The sequence below is a fragment of the Myxocyprinus asiaticus genome, chromosome 35 (genome assembly GCF_019703515.2).
Source record: "Myxocyprinus asiaticus isolate MX2 ecotype Aquarium Trade chromosome 35, UBuf_Myxa_2, whole genome shotgun sequence".
Lineage (NCBI taxonomy): Eukaryota > Metazoa > Chordata > Actinopteri > Cypriniformes > Catostomidae > Myxocyprinus > Myxocyprinus asiaticus.
Genome location: NC_059378.1, coordinates 14032105 through 14049919, shown reverse-complemented (window position 1 = coordinate 14049919; position 17815 = coordinate 14032105). Strand labels below are relative to the sequence as shown.

The window sequence follows — 17815 nt, the reverse complement described above, 5'->3', positions numbered from 1 at the left end:
CCTCTGAAGCACATATTCTAACAGTCTCTCCTCAACAGTTCCCTGTAAATTTCGAATGATGGCAGATATCAATAAAACTTCTATTATATACCGTCTGCAAATATGCAGATATCTCGTTTTAAAAAGATGTAATTCACGAACATCATGAAAATCCAGCGTTTTCTTCCCGTCGAGCCAGTAGTGTGTATAATCTTTTTTAGGATTTAGCATATGCCCACCTAAAATAAGTGATATGTATGGCCGCCAGTACAATGAGTAGGCTTTTGACCCAGAACTTTTTCAATCTAACAACACTATGCCACAGCACTGTTGAGTGAATTGTATGTTTTGTTTTTAATTATTATTTTAAAAAGTGTACAGAGATTCTCTATAAACGCGCATCGAGCTGTGGGAGTGCAACTGAAAGCATGAGCAAGACAGACAGTCCGACTAAGCTTATCCACCTATCGGAACGTTAATTTCAGATGCGATTGGATATTTGCTAACCACAGTGTTTCCCATTAATTACCTAGTTTGTTCCACTACAAATTAGAATTACCTAATTTGTCCTGCCACAGTTTCATAATGACATGAAAATATTTTTACACTTCTCATAATAACATAAAAAATCTCTAATGTTGTGTTTTGTGCCGTTGCTTTGGTAAAGCATCTCTCACTCCCAGTCAGTCTTTTGCTTCATTTCTTTGGCTTACAGGGCTCGACATTAACGCTTGTCTGGGACAAGTGGAGTTTTGAAGGGGCAAGTGAAAGAGAATTTTACTTGCCCGACCAGACAAGCAGACTGATTAAAACATCAATAACAAGAAAATAACCAGCTATATTTGTGATAGCCTAGGCCTTTGCCACTTATTAGAAAGTTCATATTCTTACCCTGCTGTTGAAAATAATCCAGAGTGCATAATTTTATATTCTAGAAAAATAAATCTAATAACCGCTGTGCCCTGTTTGATTGATAGGCGGCATGTGTGTGTGCCGAAAATGCTTGCGCTAATGTGCACCTGAACGGTCAAATACATTTCAAAAATGCCCATCTTAAAATGTTGGTAAAATGTAAGTATAAATGTAAGCTAGTAGACCTGTCTTATCATCCACAACAAGAAAACGAGGAAACACTCACTGCTCTTGACTGGGTAACTTTAGTAACTTAAAAGTATTAATGTATTATAATCATACTGTGAAGGCCAGTAGTAGTTTTGTTGCATTTCATTCTGAATGTTTACTTTAATACTTGACAGCCTACTGCTGTTAAAAACTTTTGAAGCTGTGTTAAAAAAAAAAGCACTGAATATTTTTAATTTGTATTTTTTGTTCATTTTTTTTAATTATTTATTTCTGTTCATTGCTATTTTTTATTTTATTAATGTTTGTTTACTAGTCTTGAATAATTACTTTAGAACTTGAAACCATTCTTCCATAATTAACATATTAGTTAATGTTATTATTTGTTGTGGTTTGAAGCTGGTATTGAGAATCGTCAAATTTCACTTCAGAATACTGAAATTTTGGTATTGTGATAATGTATAGCCTTTATTGTACATGGTAAATCTTGCTGCAATAACATGATGAAAAAGTAGATCTCATTCCATAGAAGTGTGAGCACCCCTGCTGTAAAAGATGGCGATGGAGGCTTTCCTTCATTTGACTACCATACGTAACAAAATAATTATCATATGACAATAGCCTCCTCCCCTACCCAGTGCGGTTTACATTTCTGTCACAGAGAATTAAGTTGATTGCATTGGTACACTATTAGGTTGGGTATCGTTCATAATTGTAGAAAAATATACAACATAAACTTTGACATGTTACTTTAACATGTAACTTAAATGTCCTTTTTTCTCTCCGGAGAAAAAAATAGTAATTATTTTACTCAGACAAGGGAATGACCAATTTACTTGTCCGGAGGACAAGCACATGACGATGCTTAAAGGACGAGCCCTGGCTCAAATGTATGTTCTAGTCGATTTTGTGTTTTGACCATTTGTGTACTGTGTTAAACTCCATCTCATTTATGCTTTGTGGGTGACTTTTTTGCCATGTCATCACCATTCATATCTATACAAGCAATGTGTTTGATTAAATTACTACTAGAGCACAAAATTGTTTACAAGAACACAAAAGTTCTTTATAGATCTAGCCTCTTAATTTTGCTCTCAAAGTGCACAAGATTGATGCATTTATCTTTAAAATGTAAAATATTTTCTTACGGGGGAGCATGGCCCCTGAACCCCCTAGAGGGTCCGAGATCCACCCACCACAGTCTCATAAAATCCTGTGGGAAACACTGCTAACCAATCATATTTTCCGTTTCAGTAAGGTGCGGGACATTTCCAGCATCTAATGCTTATTCACAAGCATCCATGGAGTAACCATAATTTGTGCAGTACATTTATTTCCCTGCTAAACTAAATGTTTTTATATACACACGCATGCATGCATGCATGCATACACACACACGCACACACACACACACACACAGACAGTTGTGCTCAAAAGTTTGCATACCCTGGCAGAAATTGTGAAATTTTGGCATTGATTTTGAAAATATGACTGATCAGGCAAAAAAACTGTCTTTTATTTAATGATAGTGATCATATGAAGCCATTTATTATCACATAGTTGTTTGGCTCCTTTTTAAATCATAATGGTAACAGAAATCACCCAAATGCCCCTGATCAAAAGTTTACATACCCTTGAATGTTTGGCCTTGTTACAGACACATAAGGTGACACACACAGGTTTAAATGGCAATTAAAGGTTAATTTCAAAATTTTTAAATTGCAATTAGTGTCTGTGTATAAATAGTCAATAAGTTTGTTAGCTCTCACGTGGATGCACTGAGCAGGCTAGATACTGAGGCATGGGGAGCAGAAAAGAACTGTCAAAAGAACTGCGTAACCAGGTAATGGAACTTTATAAAGATGGAAAAGGATATAAAAAGATATCCAAAGCCTTGAAAATTCCAGTCAGTACTGTTCAATCACTTATTAAGAAGTGGAAAATTCGGGGATCTCTTCATACCAAGCCAAGGTCAGGAAGACCAAGAAAGATTTCAGCCACAACTGCCAGAAGAATTGTTCGGGATACAAAGAAAAACACACAGGTAATCTTGGGAGAAATACAGGCTGCTCTGGAAAAAGACGGTGTGGTTGTTTCAAGGAGCACAATACGACGATACTTGAACAAAAATGAGCTGCATGGTCGAGTTGCCAGAAAGAAGCCTTTACTGCGCTAATGCCACAAAAATGCCCGGTTACAATATGCCCGACAACACCTTGACACGCCTCACAGCTTCTTGCACACTGTAATTTGGAGTGACGAGACCAAAATAGAGCTTTATGGTCACAACCATAAGCGCTATGTTTGGAGAGGGGTCAACAAGGCCTATAGTGAAAAGAATATCATACCCACTGTGAAGCATGGTGGTGGCTCACTGATGTTTTGGTGGTGTGTGAGCTCTAAAGGCATGGGGAATCTTGTGAAAATTGATGGCAAGATGAATGCAGCATGTTATCAGAAAATACTGGCAGACAATTTGCATTCTGCTGCACGAAAGCTGCGCGTGGGACGCTCTTGGACTTTCCAGCACGACAATGACCCTAAGCACAAGGCCAAGTTGACCCGCCAGTGGTTACAGCAGAAAAAGGTGAAGGTTCTGGAATGGCCATCACAGTCTCCTGACTTGAATATCATCGAGGCACTCTGGGGAGATCTCAAACGTGCAGTTCATGCAAGACGACCAAAGACTTTGCATGACCTGGAGGCATTTTGCCAAGACGAATGGACAGCTATACCACCTGCAAGAATTTGGGGCCTTATAGACAACTATTACAAAAGATTGCATGCTGTCATTGATGCTAAAGGGGGCAATACACAGTATTAAGAACTAAGGGTATGCAGACTTTTGAACAGGGGTCATTTCATTTTTTTCTTTGTTGCCATGTTTTGTTTTATGATTGTGCCATTCTGTTATAACCTACAGTTGAATATGAATCCCATAAGAAATAAAAAGAAATGTGTTTTGCCTGCTCACTCATGTTTTGTTTAAAAATGGTACATATATTACCAATTATCCAAGGGTATGCAAACTTTTGAGCACAACTCTGTGTGTGTGTGTGTGTGTATATTAAATACATACATTTAAATTTTACTTATGCAATTAAATTTTCTGAAAATTCTGCATGTTATTACACCCGTCCTAGTTTTTGATGCTCTTTGCAGATGCTGTCCTGCAATTCTATCAAATGTCTTTTTTATTTGTGCCTTTTACTGCTGTCGGTGGTGCCTTTTTCTCGTGATATCAAATAATTTCAATTTATATTTCAAAGAAAGAAAACAATTTAACTATACACAGAAAAGCACATTATAGTACACGAATAAAAACGTTACGTAGGCTTTATATGGTAATACAAGACACTGAACACACTCATAAGCTACAATGCTTAAGTTTATTGCGTATTATGTGTGTATTAGTTTATTAATTAGAGTAATTTTCATAGTAGCCTAATGAAAGGAACATAAATACCTATAAGACCTATACATTTAAATACATATTTAACATCAAGTTACCATACCAGGGGGGGCCTGGGTAGCTCAGTGAGTATTGACGCTGACTACCATCCGTGGAGTCGCGAGTTCAAATCCAGGGTGTGCTGAGTGACTCCAGTCAGGTCCCCTAAGCAACCAAATTGGCCCAGTTGCTAGAAAGGGTAGAGTTACATGGTGTAACCTCCTTTTGGTTGCAATTAGGGGTTCTTGCTCTCAATGGGGCGCGTGGTAAGTTGTGCGTGGATCGCGGAGAGTAGCATGAGTCTCCACATGCTGGGTGTGTGTCGTGGTGTCATGCACAATGAGCCACGTGATAAGATGCACGGATTGACTGTCTCAGAAGCGGAGGCAACTGAGACTTGTCCTCTGCCACCTGGATTGAGGTGAGTAACCACTAAGTAGTGGGAATTGGGCATTCCAAATTGGGGAGAAAAGGGGATAATAATAAAAAAATGGTTCTTTGTTCTTATGTACATCATGCCAGCAAGAAACTTACCCTGATATACACTGATCAGACACAACATTAAAGCCACATGCCTAATATTGTATAGGTCCCCCCTCGTGCCACCAAAACAGCACCAGCCTGCATCTCAGAATGGCATTCTGAAATGCTATTCATCTCACCACAGTTGTACAGAGTGGTTATCTGAGTTACCATAGACTTTGTCAGTTTGAACCAGTCTGGCCATTCTCTGTTGACCTCTCTCATCAACAAGGCATTTCCATCCACAGAACTGCCACTCACTCGATATTTTTTGTTTTTGGCACCATTCGGAGTAAATTCTAGAGACTGTTGTGTGTGAAAATCCCAGGAGATCAGCAGTTACAGAAATACTCAAACCAGCCCATCTGTGATGTGCTCTCTGTTGTCATACATGGATACATGTCATAAATACGTGTTTGTTTGCCATTTAAACCTAGCGTATTAGTTTAATTTTAACCAGCTTTGCTGTGCGTGTCTCTGTCTCTGCTCGCCGGCTGCGCATGTGATAGAGGGAGAGAGATTGCGCGCTCTTATTCAAATGACCGCGAGAACAAGGCACTTTTTGATGAAAAGATAAAACAAGTAACTCTGAATGATCACTTGGATGTTCACAATAAATAAATCTGAAAATGCCTGTTTGTATCTTACCTCAGTTTCAGTGAACTTGTTTACATTCAGCTGATCTGTTTGCTGATGAAATTTGTTAGTGGTGGATACTGTTTGATAAAAATATACATAACTCGCTCAGGATTTCAAGAAACAGGAAAAATTCACCACTTAAATAAATACATGTGTAGGACGTTTGCGTTGTAGGGATGTACATGCAGATTTCAGATATAAAATTGGTGATTGAATGACTAATGTTTACTGGCTGAAATAAGATGATTTCCTATTAAATCAAAAGGGAGACTGGAATGTTTGGGCTTAGCAATATGGTGGCACAGTGGCTTCACTGTTATGATGTCATCAGCAATCCAGTTTTATATATATATATATATATATATATATATATATATATATATATATATATATATATATATATATATATATAATATAATATAAATAATATATGATGATATAATGTCAACAAACCCTAAATTGACTGTAAAAAGGGCCATTTAAACAACTTTACAGCTCAAATAATACACAAGTTTTAGCAGAAGAATTCATGTAAGTGCTTTGATAAAATTATAAGCTTCACATTTCTGTTTAAACCCTCCAAAAATTTGCCACGTTCACTTTCTTTGTCCCCATTCACATCCATTGTGCCTCACTGTAACCTCGATTTTTTGCTTTTTTTTTTTATAAAGAAAAGGAGGAACGAGTCAAATAATTTGTGGTAATCAACATTATGCCACAAATGCTGTCGATTTATCTTAACTTGTATTGAACCTGGAACATTCCTTTTAATTCAAAGATGGTATCATCTTTGGCATGACATGGAAAGACAACTAACACTTTAATGTAATAGTTCACCTGAAAACTTTCTCGTCATTTACTCCCCCTCATGCCATCCCAGATTTGTATGACTTTCAAGTGAATGGGTACTAAAACTTTGAAGGTCCAAAATCACCTAAAGGCAGTATTAATCCATATGACTCCAGTGTTTTAAATATATATCTTCAGAAGGGATATGATAGGTGTGGGTGAGAAACGTGGGTGAGTCCTTTTTTACTATCACACTCCACTTCCACTTTCACATTCTTCTTTTGTTTTTGATGATTTGCATTCTTCGTTCATATTGCCACCTACTGGGCAGGGAGGAGAATTTATAGTAAAAAAGGACTTGAACTACCAAGTTTCATAATCGACTAGTGCGTGTGTTTGAATGACTAGTCAACAAGTTGGTGTTTAGAAACCCATAAATGTATTGGCTCCTTTATATTCAAGTGACCCCCCTCCGATGCATTTCAGAGGAAAATACGGACGTTAAGCACAGCACTTCAACATAACTTAAGGATATTTAGCAAGTAAATAGGCTAAATAAATATAACATCTCATTGCGCATAACTGTCAAAATAATAAAGGCTCCAAAACAGAGCAGTACAAAACCGCTTAAGCTGGCTCACTAGCATTGGCCGAGGGTGTCACACATGGAGACTGTTTTGCTGAGATCTCTCTCTCTTCAGTCAGAGAAGTATGACACACTTGATGATTAAAAATGGTGGAGGGGTGACACACAAAACGACTCACCGCAACTATCTCTCTCTGACAAAATAACTTGAGTAGTGATTGACCGATATGGGTTTTTTAATGGCCGATGCTAATATCCAGAGAGCAGAGTGGCCGATAGGCCGATTCAATGCCGATATATCACACAATTTAATGTGGTAAATAACATAAACTAAAATTCATTCATTTTTTAGCAACTTTTATTTAGCACTATATTTACTCAATTTCACTAAACACTAAACTTTAACTTTGTAAAAAATTATCTAAAAAAAATAATAATTTTGTATTAAATGGTAGATTGCAGTTTCTTCTGATTTCTGTTTAGTCAGAGGAAGATATTAGATGAGTGCTCGATGGGGAAAAAAACGCTGGATTTTTGTGAGGTTCATGAATTACATCTTTTTAAACGAGATATCTGCATATTTGTAGATGGTATATAATTGTTATTGATATTTGCCTTTTATCATTAGAAAAGTTACAGGGAACTGTTGAGGAGAAACTGTTAAGGTGGTCACACGCTGGACGAGAAGTGCCATGCCGTGTCGCAGCTAGGACATGGGACAGGTTGTAGACAGTACACAAAAGTTACCAATGTTTTTCCCTTGTTCAAGAATTAAGAATGCTAAAGTAAATAATCTGTTCTTTGATAATGATTTTGGTTGAATTTAATGGAAAATATGCGAGTTGCGCTCCGTGGCGCGGTAGAAATTTGAGCAGCCTCTGGAGTTGTAGCTGGGCGGTGTGCGTACCTTCATTGAAAACAGTTGTTTTGAATTTTAGACACGCCATGTCGTCTGCCAGACGCGTCCGGTGTGCGACCCCCCCCCCATTTAGAATACATGCTTCAGAGGAAGATTTATGAGTGTTCCACAGGATGCTGGATCTGCTCAAGTTTTTTGAGGTTGGTTTATGACATCTGTCTAAACGAGATATGTGCATATTTGCAGATGGTATATGATATTAGTTTTATTGATATTAGTTTACTTTGTTGCTTCACATGCAAGCAGACGATTCTCAGCACCCTCAAGAAACAAATTAATTGCCGACAATTAAAAAAATTCAGAATATCAGCCGATATATCGCCTAGGCAGATAAATCGGTTGACCACTAAACATGAGTAAAATTGCAATTGCAAAAGAGTGATTTGGGGCGTTTTCAGACCTGTAGCTTGTTTGGTTGTTCCGAAACAGGGACTAAAATAGTTACAATGTTGCATTTTCTTCATGGTTTGGTTGGCTTTCACAAGGTTATATTTTACAATGCACCAAAACTGTAAAATGTCCATCAAGGTTATTTTTATCCATCATTAGTTGCTTTAGCATTATTTCTGTAGAATGACAGAATCACAATGGATTTTAATCAGCTTTAATGATGATATGCAGCTGAGTGTGATTTAAAAAAAAAAAAAAAAAAAGTTCCAATAAGCTTGTCATCTTGTCAGTTCTTCTCAGTGTCCGAATGATTTTTTCAAACAAAACAGATGTGTTTTTTCAGTGCTTGAAGCCATTAACTCACTAGGGAGTCCCGACGGTCAAGTGATTAACACCTCCCGCTTAGAGGTGCTAATGGGCGCTCTGTCTTCCTCTGCCTGGCTGGTGATTATGTTAATGAAGCTAACACCTAAAAATAATTTGAAAAATTAGCTAGTGTAGAGCCAGCATAATGTGCATCCTGAAAGCATAATGCATAACCTTGCTGCGCATTGAAAGCCCATAACTGAAAGATTGTGGGCACAAAATATCTAGTTCACAACATCCAGCATGTGGGCACAAAACATCTAGTTCACGACATCCAGCAGTTTAAACCTTTTTTACTCTGCAACTATTTATTTAACCAGTGCCAGGCAGAATTAGAAAAAGACTTTAATCTCTCCACAGCACCTGACAAATACTGGAGCATTACTCAGAGCAGAGGATTTAACGTCCATCAGTGATCATCTTGTAATGTATTGTTGATGCAGCGAAACTCTGTTGGGCAGAAATGTAGAGACCTGACCTCTTGGAAGTTTAATTGAATACCTCTGGTACATTTAAGCTACTAAATGATTTAATGCATCATGACATTAACATATTACTCCTAGATGCTTTAAAGAATACCATGGAATTACCATAGTACCATATAAAAAATATATATATAAAAAAACAGGCTAATACCATGGTTATGTTTGTTAACACTAAAAGACCTGTGGCCCACTTTAGAGCTGGAGCCGTACCTGTTTATATGGATTAATGTTTTCAAACTAAATAGACTAAATATTAAATGTTAAATATTAAAAATATTAAATGAAAAGAATGAGTAATCCATCCAGTGATCAAAATACTTTATGAATGTAACTATATTCAGTTACTAATATATATAATTATATATATATATAATTGTAATTTATTTATTTTAATTTTTTTATTTATTTTTATTAGTTTTCCCATTGAGAGTGTGTGGAGCACAAGTAACCACCCCTTTACTGAAATATATTTTTACTCTTTCCAGCATGTGATATCACTACATTTATGGGGGCAGGTTGACTGAAGTGTCAAGAGGACCTCTTATCCATCACTGAGGGACAGTCGTTGTCTATGTGCAGAAAAGACTGTTTTGGATAACCTCTAAGATTTATTCACCGAATAAGTTTTCTATGTTAAGAAGACCAAGCAGGCCTACTGATGACTGGAACTGAAGGTATGGAGAATTGTTTGTCATTTATCACCTACTGTTTTGTTCAGGCACAGGGAGTACAATTTTTAGTTTGTTTCAGAGTGAAATATTATTTTGCAAGTGAAACTATTAAATAGGCAACCAGATTGAAGCATGGAGGCTTATAATGCCACTGTTGTGCTGAGTGTCCTGCATGTCTTGACTGTAGTGGAGTGTACAATTGCTCAAAGGCAGACACGCACTCACACATACATGTATACAGATACAGAGTGATGTGACCTTGGGAAGCTTTATGAACAGGACTGGGGGAAGGAGTGATGGGTAGAATAAGCTGATCCATTTAATACAAAGAAAATACAGTTGTTTTTGAAGGTGTGTGTGTGTCTGTGTATGTATGCCATGAGTCATTTTCTTGATCAATTGATTAAAATTGCTTTTGATGCAACTGCATTGATCAATTTAAGATAGCATACAATATTTAAAAATGTATACAGATTTAATGTAGGTTACATGTCTGAACTACTGATGTCAAAGTTCTGTTAAGTGACTTTGGATACCCCATACTGCTATCAGATGCGTCCTCAGCTTCTAAGTCGCTCATCGTTCACAGTATTGCGCACGCTGTCCGTTCTGTCCACCACCGTCATTGAAAATGTTTTGTGACCCTGTACCTTATCTCTGAGCAGCTTTTTGAGACTTTCGAGCACCTCGCATCAGGAATGTGCAAATGACACCTTTCTCACAACACATCTCTCGAGTCTCAAGTCAAGTATGCTCAACATTGATACATTTGCTTACCCAACTCATTTCCATGGCCACTATAGATAAAACATTGATAAAAGAGTGCCATTGTTTTGATAGTGTACAAAAGACATTTAGGCAAAGTTAAGTCATCTCGTTGATATTTCTTATACACTCACAGAGCACTTTATTAGGAACACCTGTTCACCTACTTATTCATGCGATTATCTAATCTATCTAATTGTGTGGCAGCAATGCAGTGCATAAAATCATTCATTTATGGGTCAGGAGCTTTAGTTAATGTTCACATCAACCATCAGAATGGGAGAAAATGTGATCTCAGTGATACTGACCGTGGCATGATTGTTGGTACCAGACGGACTGTTTTGAGTATTTCTGTAACTGCTGATCTCCTGGAATTTTCATGGACAAAAGTCTATAGAGTTTATTCAGAATGGTGCCAAAAACAAAAAAAACATCCAGTGAGTGGCAGCTTTGTGGACAGAAATGCCTTGTTGATGAGAGGTCATCGGAGAATGGCTAGACTGGTTCGAGCTGACAGAAAAGCTACGGTAACTCTGATAACCACTCTGTACAATTTTAGTGAGCAGAATAGCATGTCAGAATGCACAACACGTCAAACCTTGAGGTGGTTGGGCTACAACAGCAGAAGACCACGTCGGGCACTTTATTAGGACCGTATTGTTCTTAATAAAGTGCTCAGTGAGTGTATTTATTTATTTGCATAAGTGGCCTTGAGGTGATCCACAAGAAACAAAGTATTCCGATTTTTAAGTGGTCAGTTATTAGTCATTTCTTTTTGGAATTCCCTCCCATCTCTGGTTACTCATGTTGTTTGCATTGCACTCTTTGCTATGTTCCAAGTAGCCTATATGTTTTTCCTTTAAAGTTACTTTTAGAGCTATAAACAGTCTGAAGTAAGGGAAAGGAAGAATTTTAAGAATTCTATAAATCATTGAATTGTTCTGAATCGCTAAGAATTTACAGAAAATGCTACTGAATTGAAAACAAGTGTGTCAACCCAAAGATTCAGACCACTAATGGCAAGTTTAGTTTAGCCGTAAACATTGCAAGACTGTTTAATGGGCATATGTAAAACACATGCCTGGATTGCCACGTCGTGACTTTTTCTGCCATTATGGAATGGAGGAGAGTTGACTCTAAAATACTAGAACGGGCTGATAACAAGAATGTAGTTCACACAAGTCGCTCAAGCTATTATACATTTATTTTTTGGTCTGTAACACATCTAGATATAACTGGTGTGACAGCACCTCAGGGTGTTTTTGGGTGTGTGCTGGGCTTGTTAGACTGCTGTTGTGTTGAATATGATTGTTTTATAGAATAGCTGTGCCACGTCACTGTCACTCGTCTGTTTAATTATGCATGTAGGACACAGACACATCAACACTCTTCATAGTTCATTCACAGCACTGTGTGTGTCACCTTGCTCTCATGCCACTCCCATATGTGTTGGATACTATGTTTCTGAACCAAAAAAGGTCAGGGTTTGTTTACTACACTTAGGTCAGATGTAGGGCACAGGTTTAGTTTAGTTTGGACTGATGTTTACATGTTTCACATTTTCTGTTTGACCATGGATGGCTGATCATGGTTTGTTTGGGGTTTATATTCAAAAGACTGTTTTTGTGAATGCTTTCTATTTGAGAAGGGTAAGACAAATAATTTGCATACTTCCCAGAACACTCGATAAGGTGAGATAAGGCTAGCATTCATGAAGAGCTGTAAGCTAGTGATATTAAGAGTTGAAATGATAATGGATGGAGTGATGTGGTAGTGCAGTAAGAGGGTTCATGTGCAATGTTTCCCCTATATGCATCAGCAGCGGTGCTGAAATATTACATGGTTTATTAATATTCTTGATGCAATGTAACGCTTGTTAGGTTTGTCAAAAAGTCGGACTTCAGCCGTGTGTTCTATTTGGGCCTACCATCTGTTTACCTCAGCAGAAATCGAGATTCTTCAGACCAGGCTATGTTTTTCCAGTCTTTAACTGTCCAGTTTTGGTGAGCCTGTGCCCACTGCAGCCTCAGATTTCTGTTCTTGGTTGACAGAAGTGGAACCAGACGTGGTCTTCTGCTGTTGTAGCCCATCTGCCTCAAGGTTTGATGTGTTGTGCATTCTGAGATGCTATTCTGGCACCTTTCTGAGTAAACTCTAGAGACTGTTGTGCGTAAAAGTCCCAGGAGATCAGTAGTTACAGAAATACTCAAATCAGCCCGTCTGGCACCAACAATCATGCCACAGTCAAAATTACTGAGAGAGCTTTTTTTTCCCCATTCTGGTGGTTGATGTGAACATTAACTGAAGCTCCTGACCCGTATCTGGATGATTTTATGCAATGTACTGCTGCCAAATGATTGGTTGATTAGATAATCGCATTATGTAAACAGGTGTAACTAATAAAGTAGTCATTGAATGTATTTGTTTATTAAATAATTAAGACATTTTCTGTGTTGAGGCATTTCATTATTTGACTACAGTTATCTCGGCTTCCAGAGCCCTTCATATGTCAAAATTTCCCAGTAAATAAACACCCAGATGAAATGGTACTATGAATAACCCATCTTAAGTTCCGGACTTGTGGACATGCGCACAACAACGCTGCTGAAAAACACCTAGGGAAAACACTGTGTCTGGGCCTGAAATTTTAAAAATTCCCGCAAGTTCCACATACATAGAGCAAGAAATTCCCGCACACTTTTATTCACTTTACAGTGTAGCTGCAAATTATTAAACCAATAGATACAGATGAACAAATCAAATCAATAAACTTGTATTTGTATCAAACTATCACTCCAGAAGATGCGTGAGTAAATCCGCTCTATCTCTCCCTCTCTCTCACTTGCAGCTGTCAGCAGCACGTTTAGCGCTTGAGTTTAGTGTAAGTGCGCAGTAAGGGAGAGCTTTGTCGGATAGTTACTGAACTTAAGATGTTACATATGTATAAACTTTTCTAAACCTGTTAATTTGACATGCAAATGGCATTATACTGCTTCTCCGTTAGGAAGCGACGCTATAAAACTATTGCTCCTGTTAATAATTAACAAAGCTGTTAACATTGCAAGCGTGGCATTGGAGCGATCTATAGTTTTGAAGCCTTTCATATCTTGGTGCTCCATCATTAGTCATAATGCAGCACATTTGACAAGAAAAGCAGAAATAGTAAAAATGCTTTGTTTACCAGCTGCATGGTGAAAAGAGACACTTAAACACCCGTTACATCTCTCATCTCCATCTCTTCATTCAGGGTTGGAAATGAATGGGGGCTCTGGGCAAAAACGGCAATTAAATTAAAAATATGGGGGCAAAAAATTTCCCCGCAAAGAGTTCTTGTTGTTTTATTAATAACATTTGATAGCCTATAGGCCTACTTCCAAATACAAACATCGCGATCTACATTGGAATTTTCGCTGAACATAATTTATCTGTCGACCGTTGTGCAGAGTCAGTGGCGTATGCTCATACCATAAATGTGCACAAACGGGCACTCGCTTCTCACGTTCCGCAGAAGTTCGGTGTCATGCTCACACGCTAAATTACGTGACCCTACGTGGTCCTTTTGTTCAAAATATACTGTGCTAGTAAGTAACACTGTCACTCAATGTGCTATAGCCTACTTACCTGCCCATCGGTTCATCAGCCTCCTCAACAGCTAGAAGCTAAAAGTGCGGGAGGGATGGATGTTTTTTATTTATTAAAGTAATCAGGTCTGAGAGAACACAAAATAAAATGTAACCAAATGCTACAATGTAGTTAATAATATTAACAAAAAAATATCTGGATAAATAGCCTTGATCTGAAATAAAACATTATTAATGATACAATAATAATTTTACATTAGACCACTTTTAGTGTTTGAATCATATCTCTGACTAATGTTCTTTGTGAAATGTTTATTTTTGCATTGTTTTATTCAATTGGCATGGCATTCGTTTTGTAAGCTCTGTTAATTTAATAGCCAAAATGTTTGGAAATACTGTATGTGCATGAGAAAAAAGTTTTGTTTCACTAACAATACACATTATGCAATGTACAGATTATACAATTTTGTAATTATTGAAACATGCCATTTTTCAAATTGAAGTAATTGTTTAAATTATAACATAAAAGGATGACAGGGTCATTTTATAAGGTTAGAATAGAAAAATAATTGTCCTTGTAAAGGTAAAAAATGCTCCTGGAAATCAAAAATTGCCCTTTATGAAAAAGTTGATTTCTGACCCTGGTTCCATCAGACCAATACAGTAATTGAGAAAATTAGTCCCCCGTGAGATTTAGGTGAGTTTGTTGTAAAATGTCGAGTTTTGTTACAAGTTTTATCCCCCCCCCCCCCCCAAAGTGTGTAAATCCCCCCCATATGAGCCATGTATATCAAGTGCTCTGATATAAAAAAAAAATAAAATCCATTATCTGTGGCAGTCACAGGTCTGTAAAAGGCCCGTCCAATCATTTCATTCAGCCTGAATGCAATGATTGGATGGCCTACCTGCCTGTCTAACTACGTACCTGCCTACCTCCGCGCACACTGTCCGTGCACTCAATGGCGTGAGTTGGGGGTGGGACTATCTGACTGTTTGAACAACTGCAGGCAAGGGACGTATTCAGAAATCTGTTTTAAAAACAACGTTTATTTTTGCAATTCTGTTCTGCGACACTAGCGCCATCAAAATGACATACTCCAGCTTTAAGCCTGAGCTTCACTGCTAGACTCAACGAATTTCGATTGAACACACCTGAAGCTCTAGAGTATGCAGTACATCGAGTGCACTATGGGCTCTGTCAGACATTTACAAATGACAGATTTATTGAAGACTTCCTAATGGTTTTATGAAATACTTCACACAGCAGCTTGCAAAATTATTATGCCAAATTGAATAAAGGAAATTAAAAGTTTTTTTCTGAATCAGGCAGTGTACCGTGTCATCTAATGATATTGAATCATATAGAATGTTAATGTTCCCGGAATTTCAAAATTAAAATGTCTGCTACCAAAATTACTTAATCAAAATCCAAATGTGAGCACACCCTGTTGTCATTATTTGAATCTGTATCACTGCTCTGACTGGGTGTAATTGAGTTTTATTAGACAATATGTTGTGTCTGCTATCCATGTGTGTCATATTGGATTGAGTCCAGTCTGATAGTGATGACCATTTTCCTCCACAGCCAACCCTGAACTGTGAGCCAGTGAAGGCCAGGCTGGACTTATGGTAGGAGCCACTGTTTATCTCTCTCTGAACCTGAAATAACTGTTAATTTTTATCTTTCAACATATTATGTGATAATGTCAATAAGAGAGTGATGATCTCTAGCATCCATTGATGGATAAATGATTGGCTGAGAGGCTCTCTAGGGCTGTAGTATTGCCTCAGCTCCAAAGGGTGATTACCACTGAGTGTTCGACACCCTGCCTAAGCTCACTTCTGTGTTTAACAACGCCAATTCCCATCACTTAGTGTCATATTGAGGCCTCCACTCACCTTGGCTTTGTGTATATGCTTTTAATTTCATCCTAAGGAAATTTGATATGGATTTATTAAGAAATTTCTGCAATGAGTTTCACTAAATGGGTCTGAAATCAGTGGGTCAAGCAAACTTATCTGTGGAAAATACTGTTTTAATTAAAATAGCAAATACCTCTGTGGTGTCAAAGTGCTCTAAAGACAGTTGACCCAGTGATTTTATGAGCATTTCAGAAATTAGCACCCTCATGTTTTCTTTGTAGTTCTGTCATACCTCATTCGCTTGGCAACACCCATGGCTGTAGATCGCTAATAGTGTGTCAGTAGTTACATTTGCTATTGTAGTTTTAGTTGGTTGGCTCAGAATCATGATGGTGTGGCTTTTTTAAATCCATGACCTTTGCTGTCACTCTTGTTATTATATTGGTGAGTCATTCTTTTAATGACATCATGAAAAGAAATTTTAATCCATCTACAACTGGCCAGTTAAAAATATCAGCCACCTCTTCCTACCTCTAAGCCAACCAATGCGCTGGTGTTGTGACTTAAGGCTGAAGTGTGTAATTTTACCAGACAGAATTGCAAAAATAAACATTGTTTTCAAACAGTTTATCCCACCACTCTGCTGTTGATCAAACAAACAGATAGTCCCGAAGCAAACTCACACCATTGGTTGAGTCAATGTTGCTTTGACAGGTTGCTCAAACAAACCAAGCAGTTTTTATAGTGCCACAGAGACGCAATCTTTACAGTTTCCAAGGGAATCAGCCTACTACAGGCTTACTTATAGTTGTCTCTGCATATTAAGCTGGGATAGGAGAATTGTTGCAGCTAAAAAGTTACTCACTTCAGCTTTAATGTAGTTGCTGCTTGTGTTCCATCGCTTACAGCAGCATGACATAATCCATTTTATTTTCCTTCTGTGGTAGACGAGCATGACTTTGCACCAAACCACAGATGCATGTTCGCTCTCAGATTCCACCTGACTGCTGTCACCCTCTGCTTCCTGGCTTTTGAATCAGCCTATCAGAGGGGTGGTGGAGGCGGGGCTTCGCTAGACCCACCCCTGTGCTGACCCTATGAGTGAGACTGGCGCCTCCTGATGGACCAGGGTGGTAGCGAGCCAGACTCTGGGGGTCGAGCAGAGCGGGAGGTGAGCAGGAGGGCGTCCGAGCCTGATCATGGCCTGTCCAAAATTACCCACAATGCCTTCGAGAACATGGGTGCGCTGGGTTATGGCCTGAAGCAGTTATTCCAACCTCAGCGCAGACGCTCGTCTGTCTCGCCACACGACTCCACCTCTTCCTCCTCAGGCCCCATCCCTGAGCCTTCCGATGTGGGGCCAGAATTGGGGGAAGCCCCTGCAATTACAGTCACCACCCCTAACACTGACCCCCACGCTTCCACCCCCCCCGCAGCTCTGAGCCGCGTGCTGCAGCAGATTCGAGGCCCCCCCATAATGAAGAGAGGCACCAGCCTGCAGAACCGCCGCAGCAAGGCAGGGGGGGGAGGGGAGCCCCCCCAGAAAGGCAGCCCCCAGATCCACAGGCGCAGCACCCAGGAGACCTTGCTGCAGGCCGGACGGCCACGTTCCTCCTCCACCACAGATACACCAAGCAGCCCGGCTTTAGCAGACATGTTGCTGTCCTCTGGGTACCACTCCACTGAAGAGACTGAACGGGTGAGTGCCACATAAACTTTATAGGGGCTT

General features: G+C 38.7%; 1 protein-coding gene across 4 annotated transcripts in view; it reads left to right on the top strand.

Moving 5' to 3' along the window:
• Positions 1–17815, top strand: part of LOC127426273 (transmembrane and coiled-coil domains protein 1-like) — a 41474-nt gene that overhangs the window by 10358 nt on the left and 13301 nt on the right. For 2 of the 4 annotated variants that reach the window (XM_051672963.1, XM_051672964.1), the window contains exons 2-4: positions 9692–9880; positions 15809–15852; positions 17034–17785. In XM_051672963.1, the coding sequence (XP_051528923.1) occupies positions 17207–17785 (579 nt within the window). In that variant the 5' untranslated portion in view covers positions 9692–9880; positions 15809–15852; positions 17034–17206. The remainder of the gene's footprint in view (positions 1–9691; positions 9881–15808; positions 15853–17033; positions 17786–17815) is intronic. The other 2 variants (XM_051672966.1, XM_051672965.1) reach the window with 2 other exon arrangements.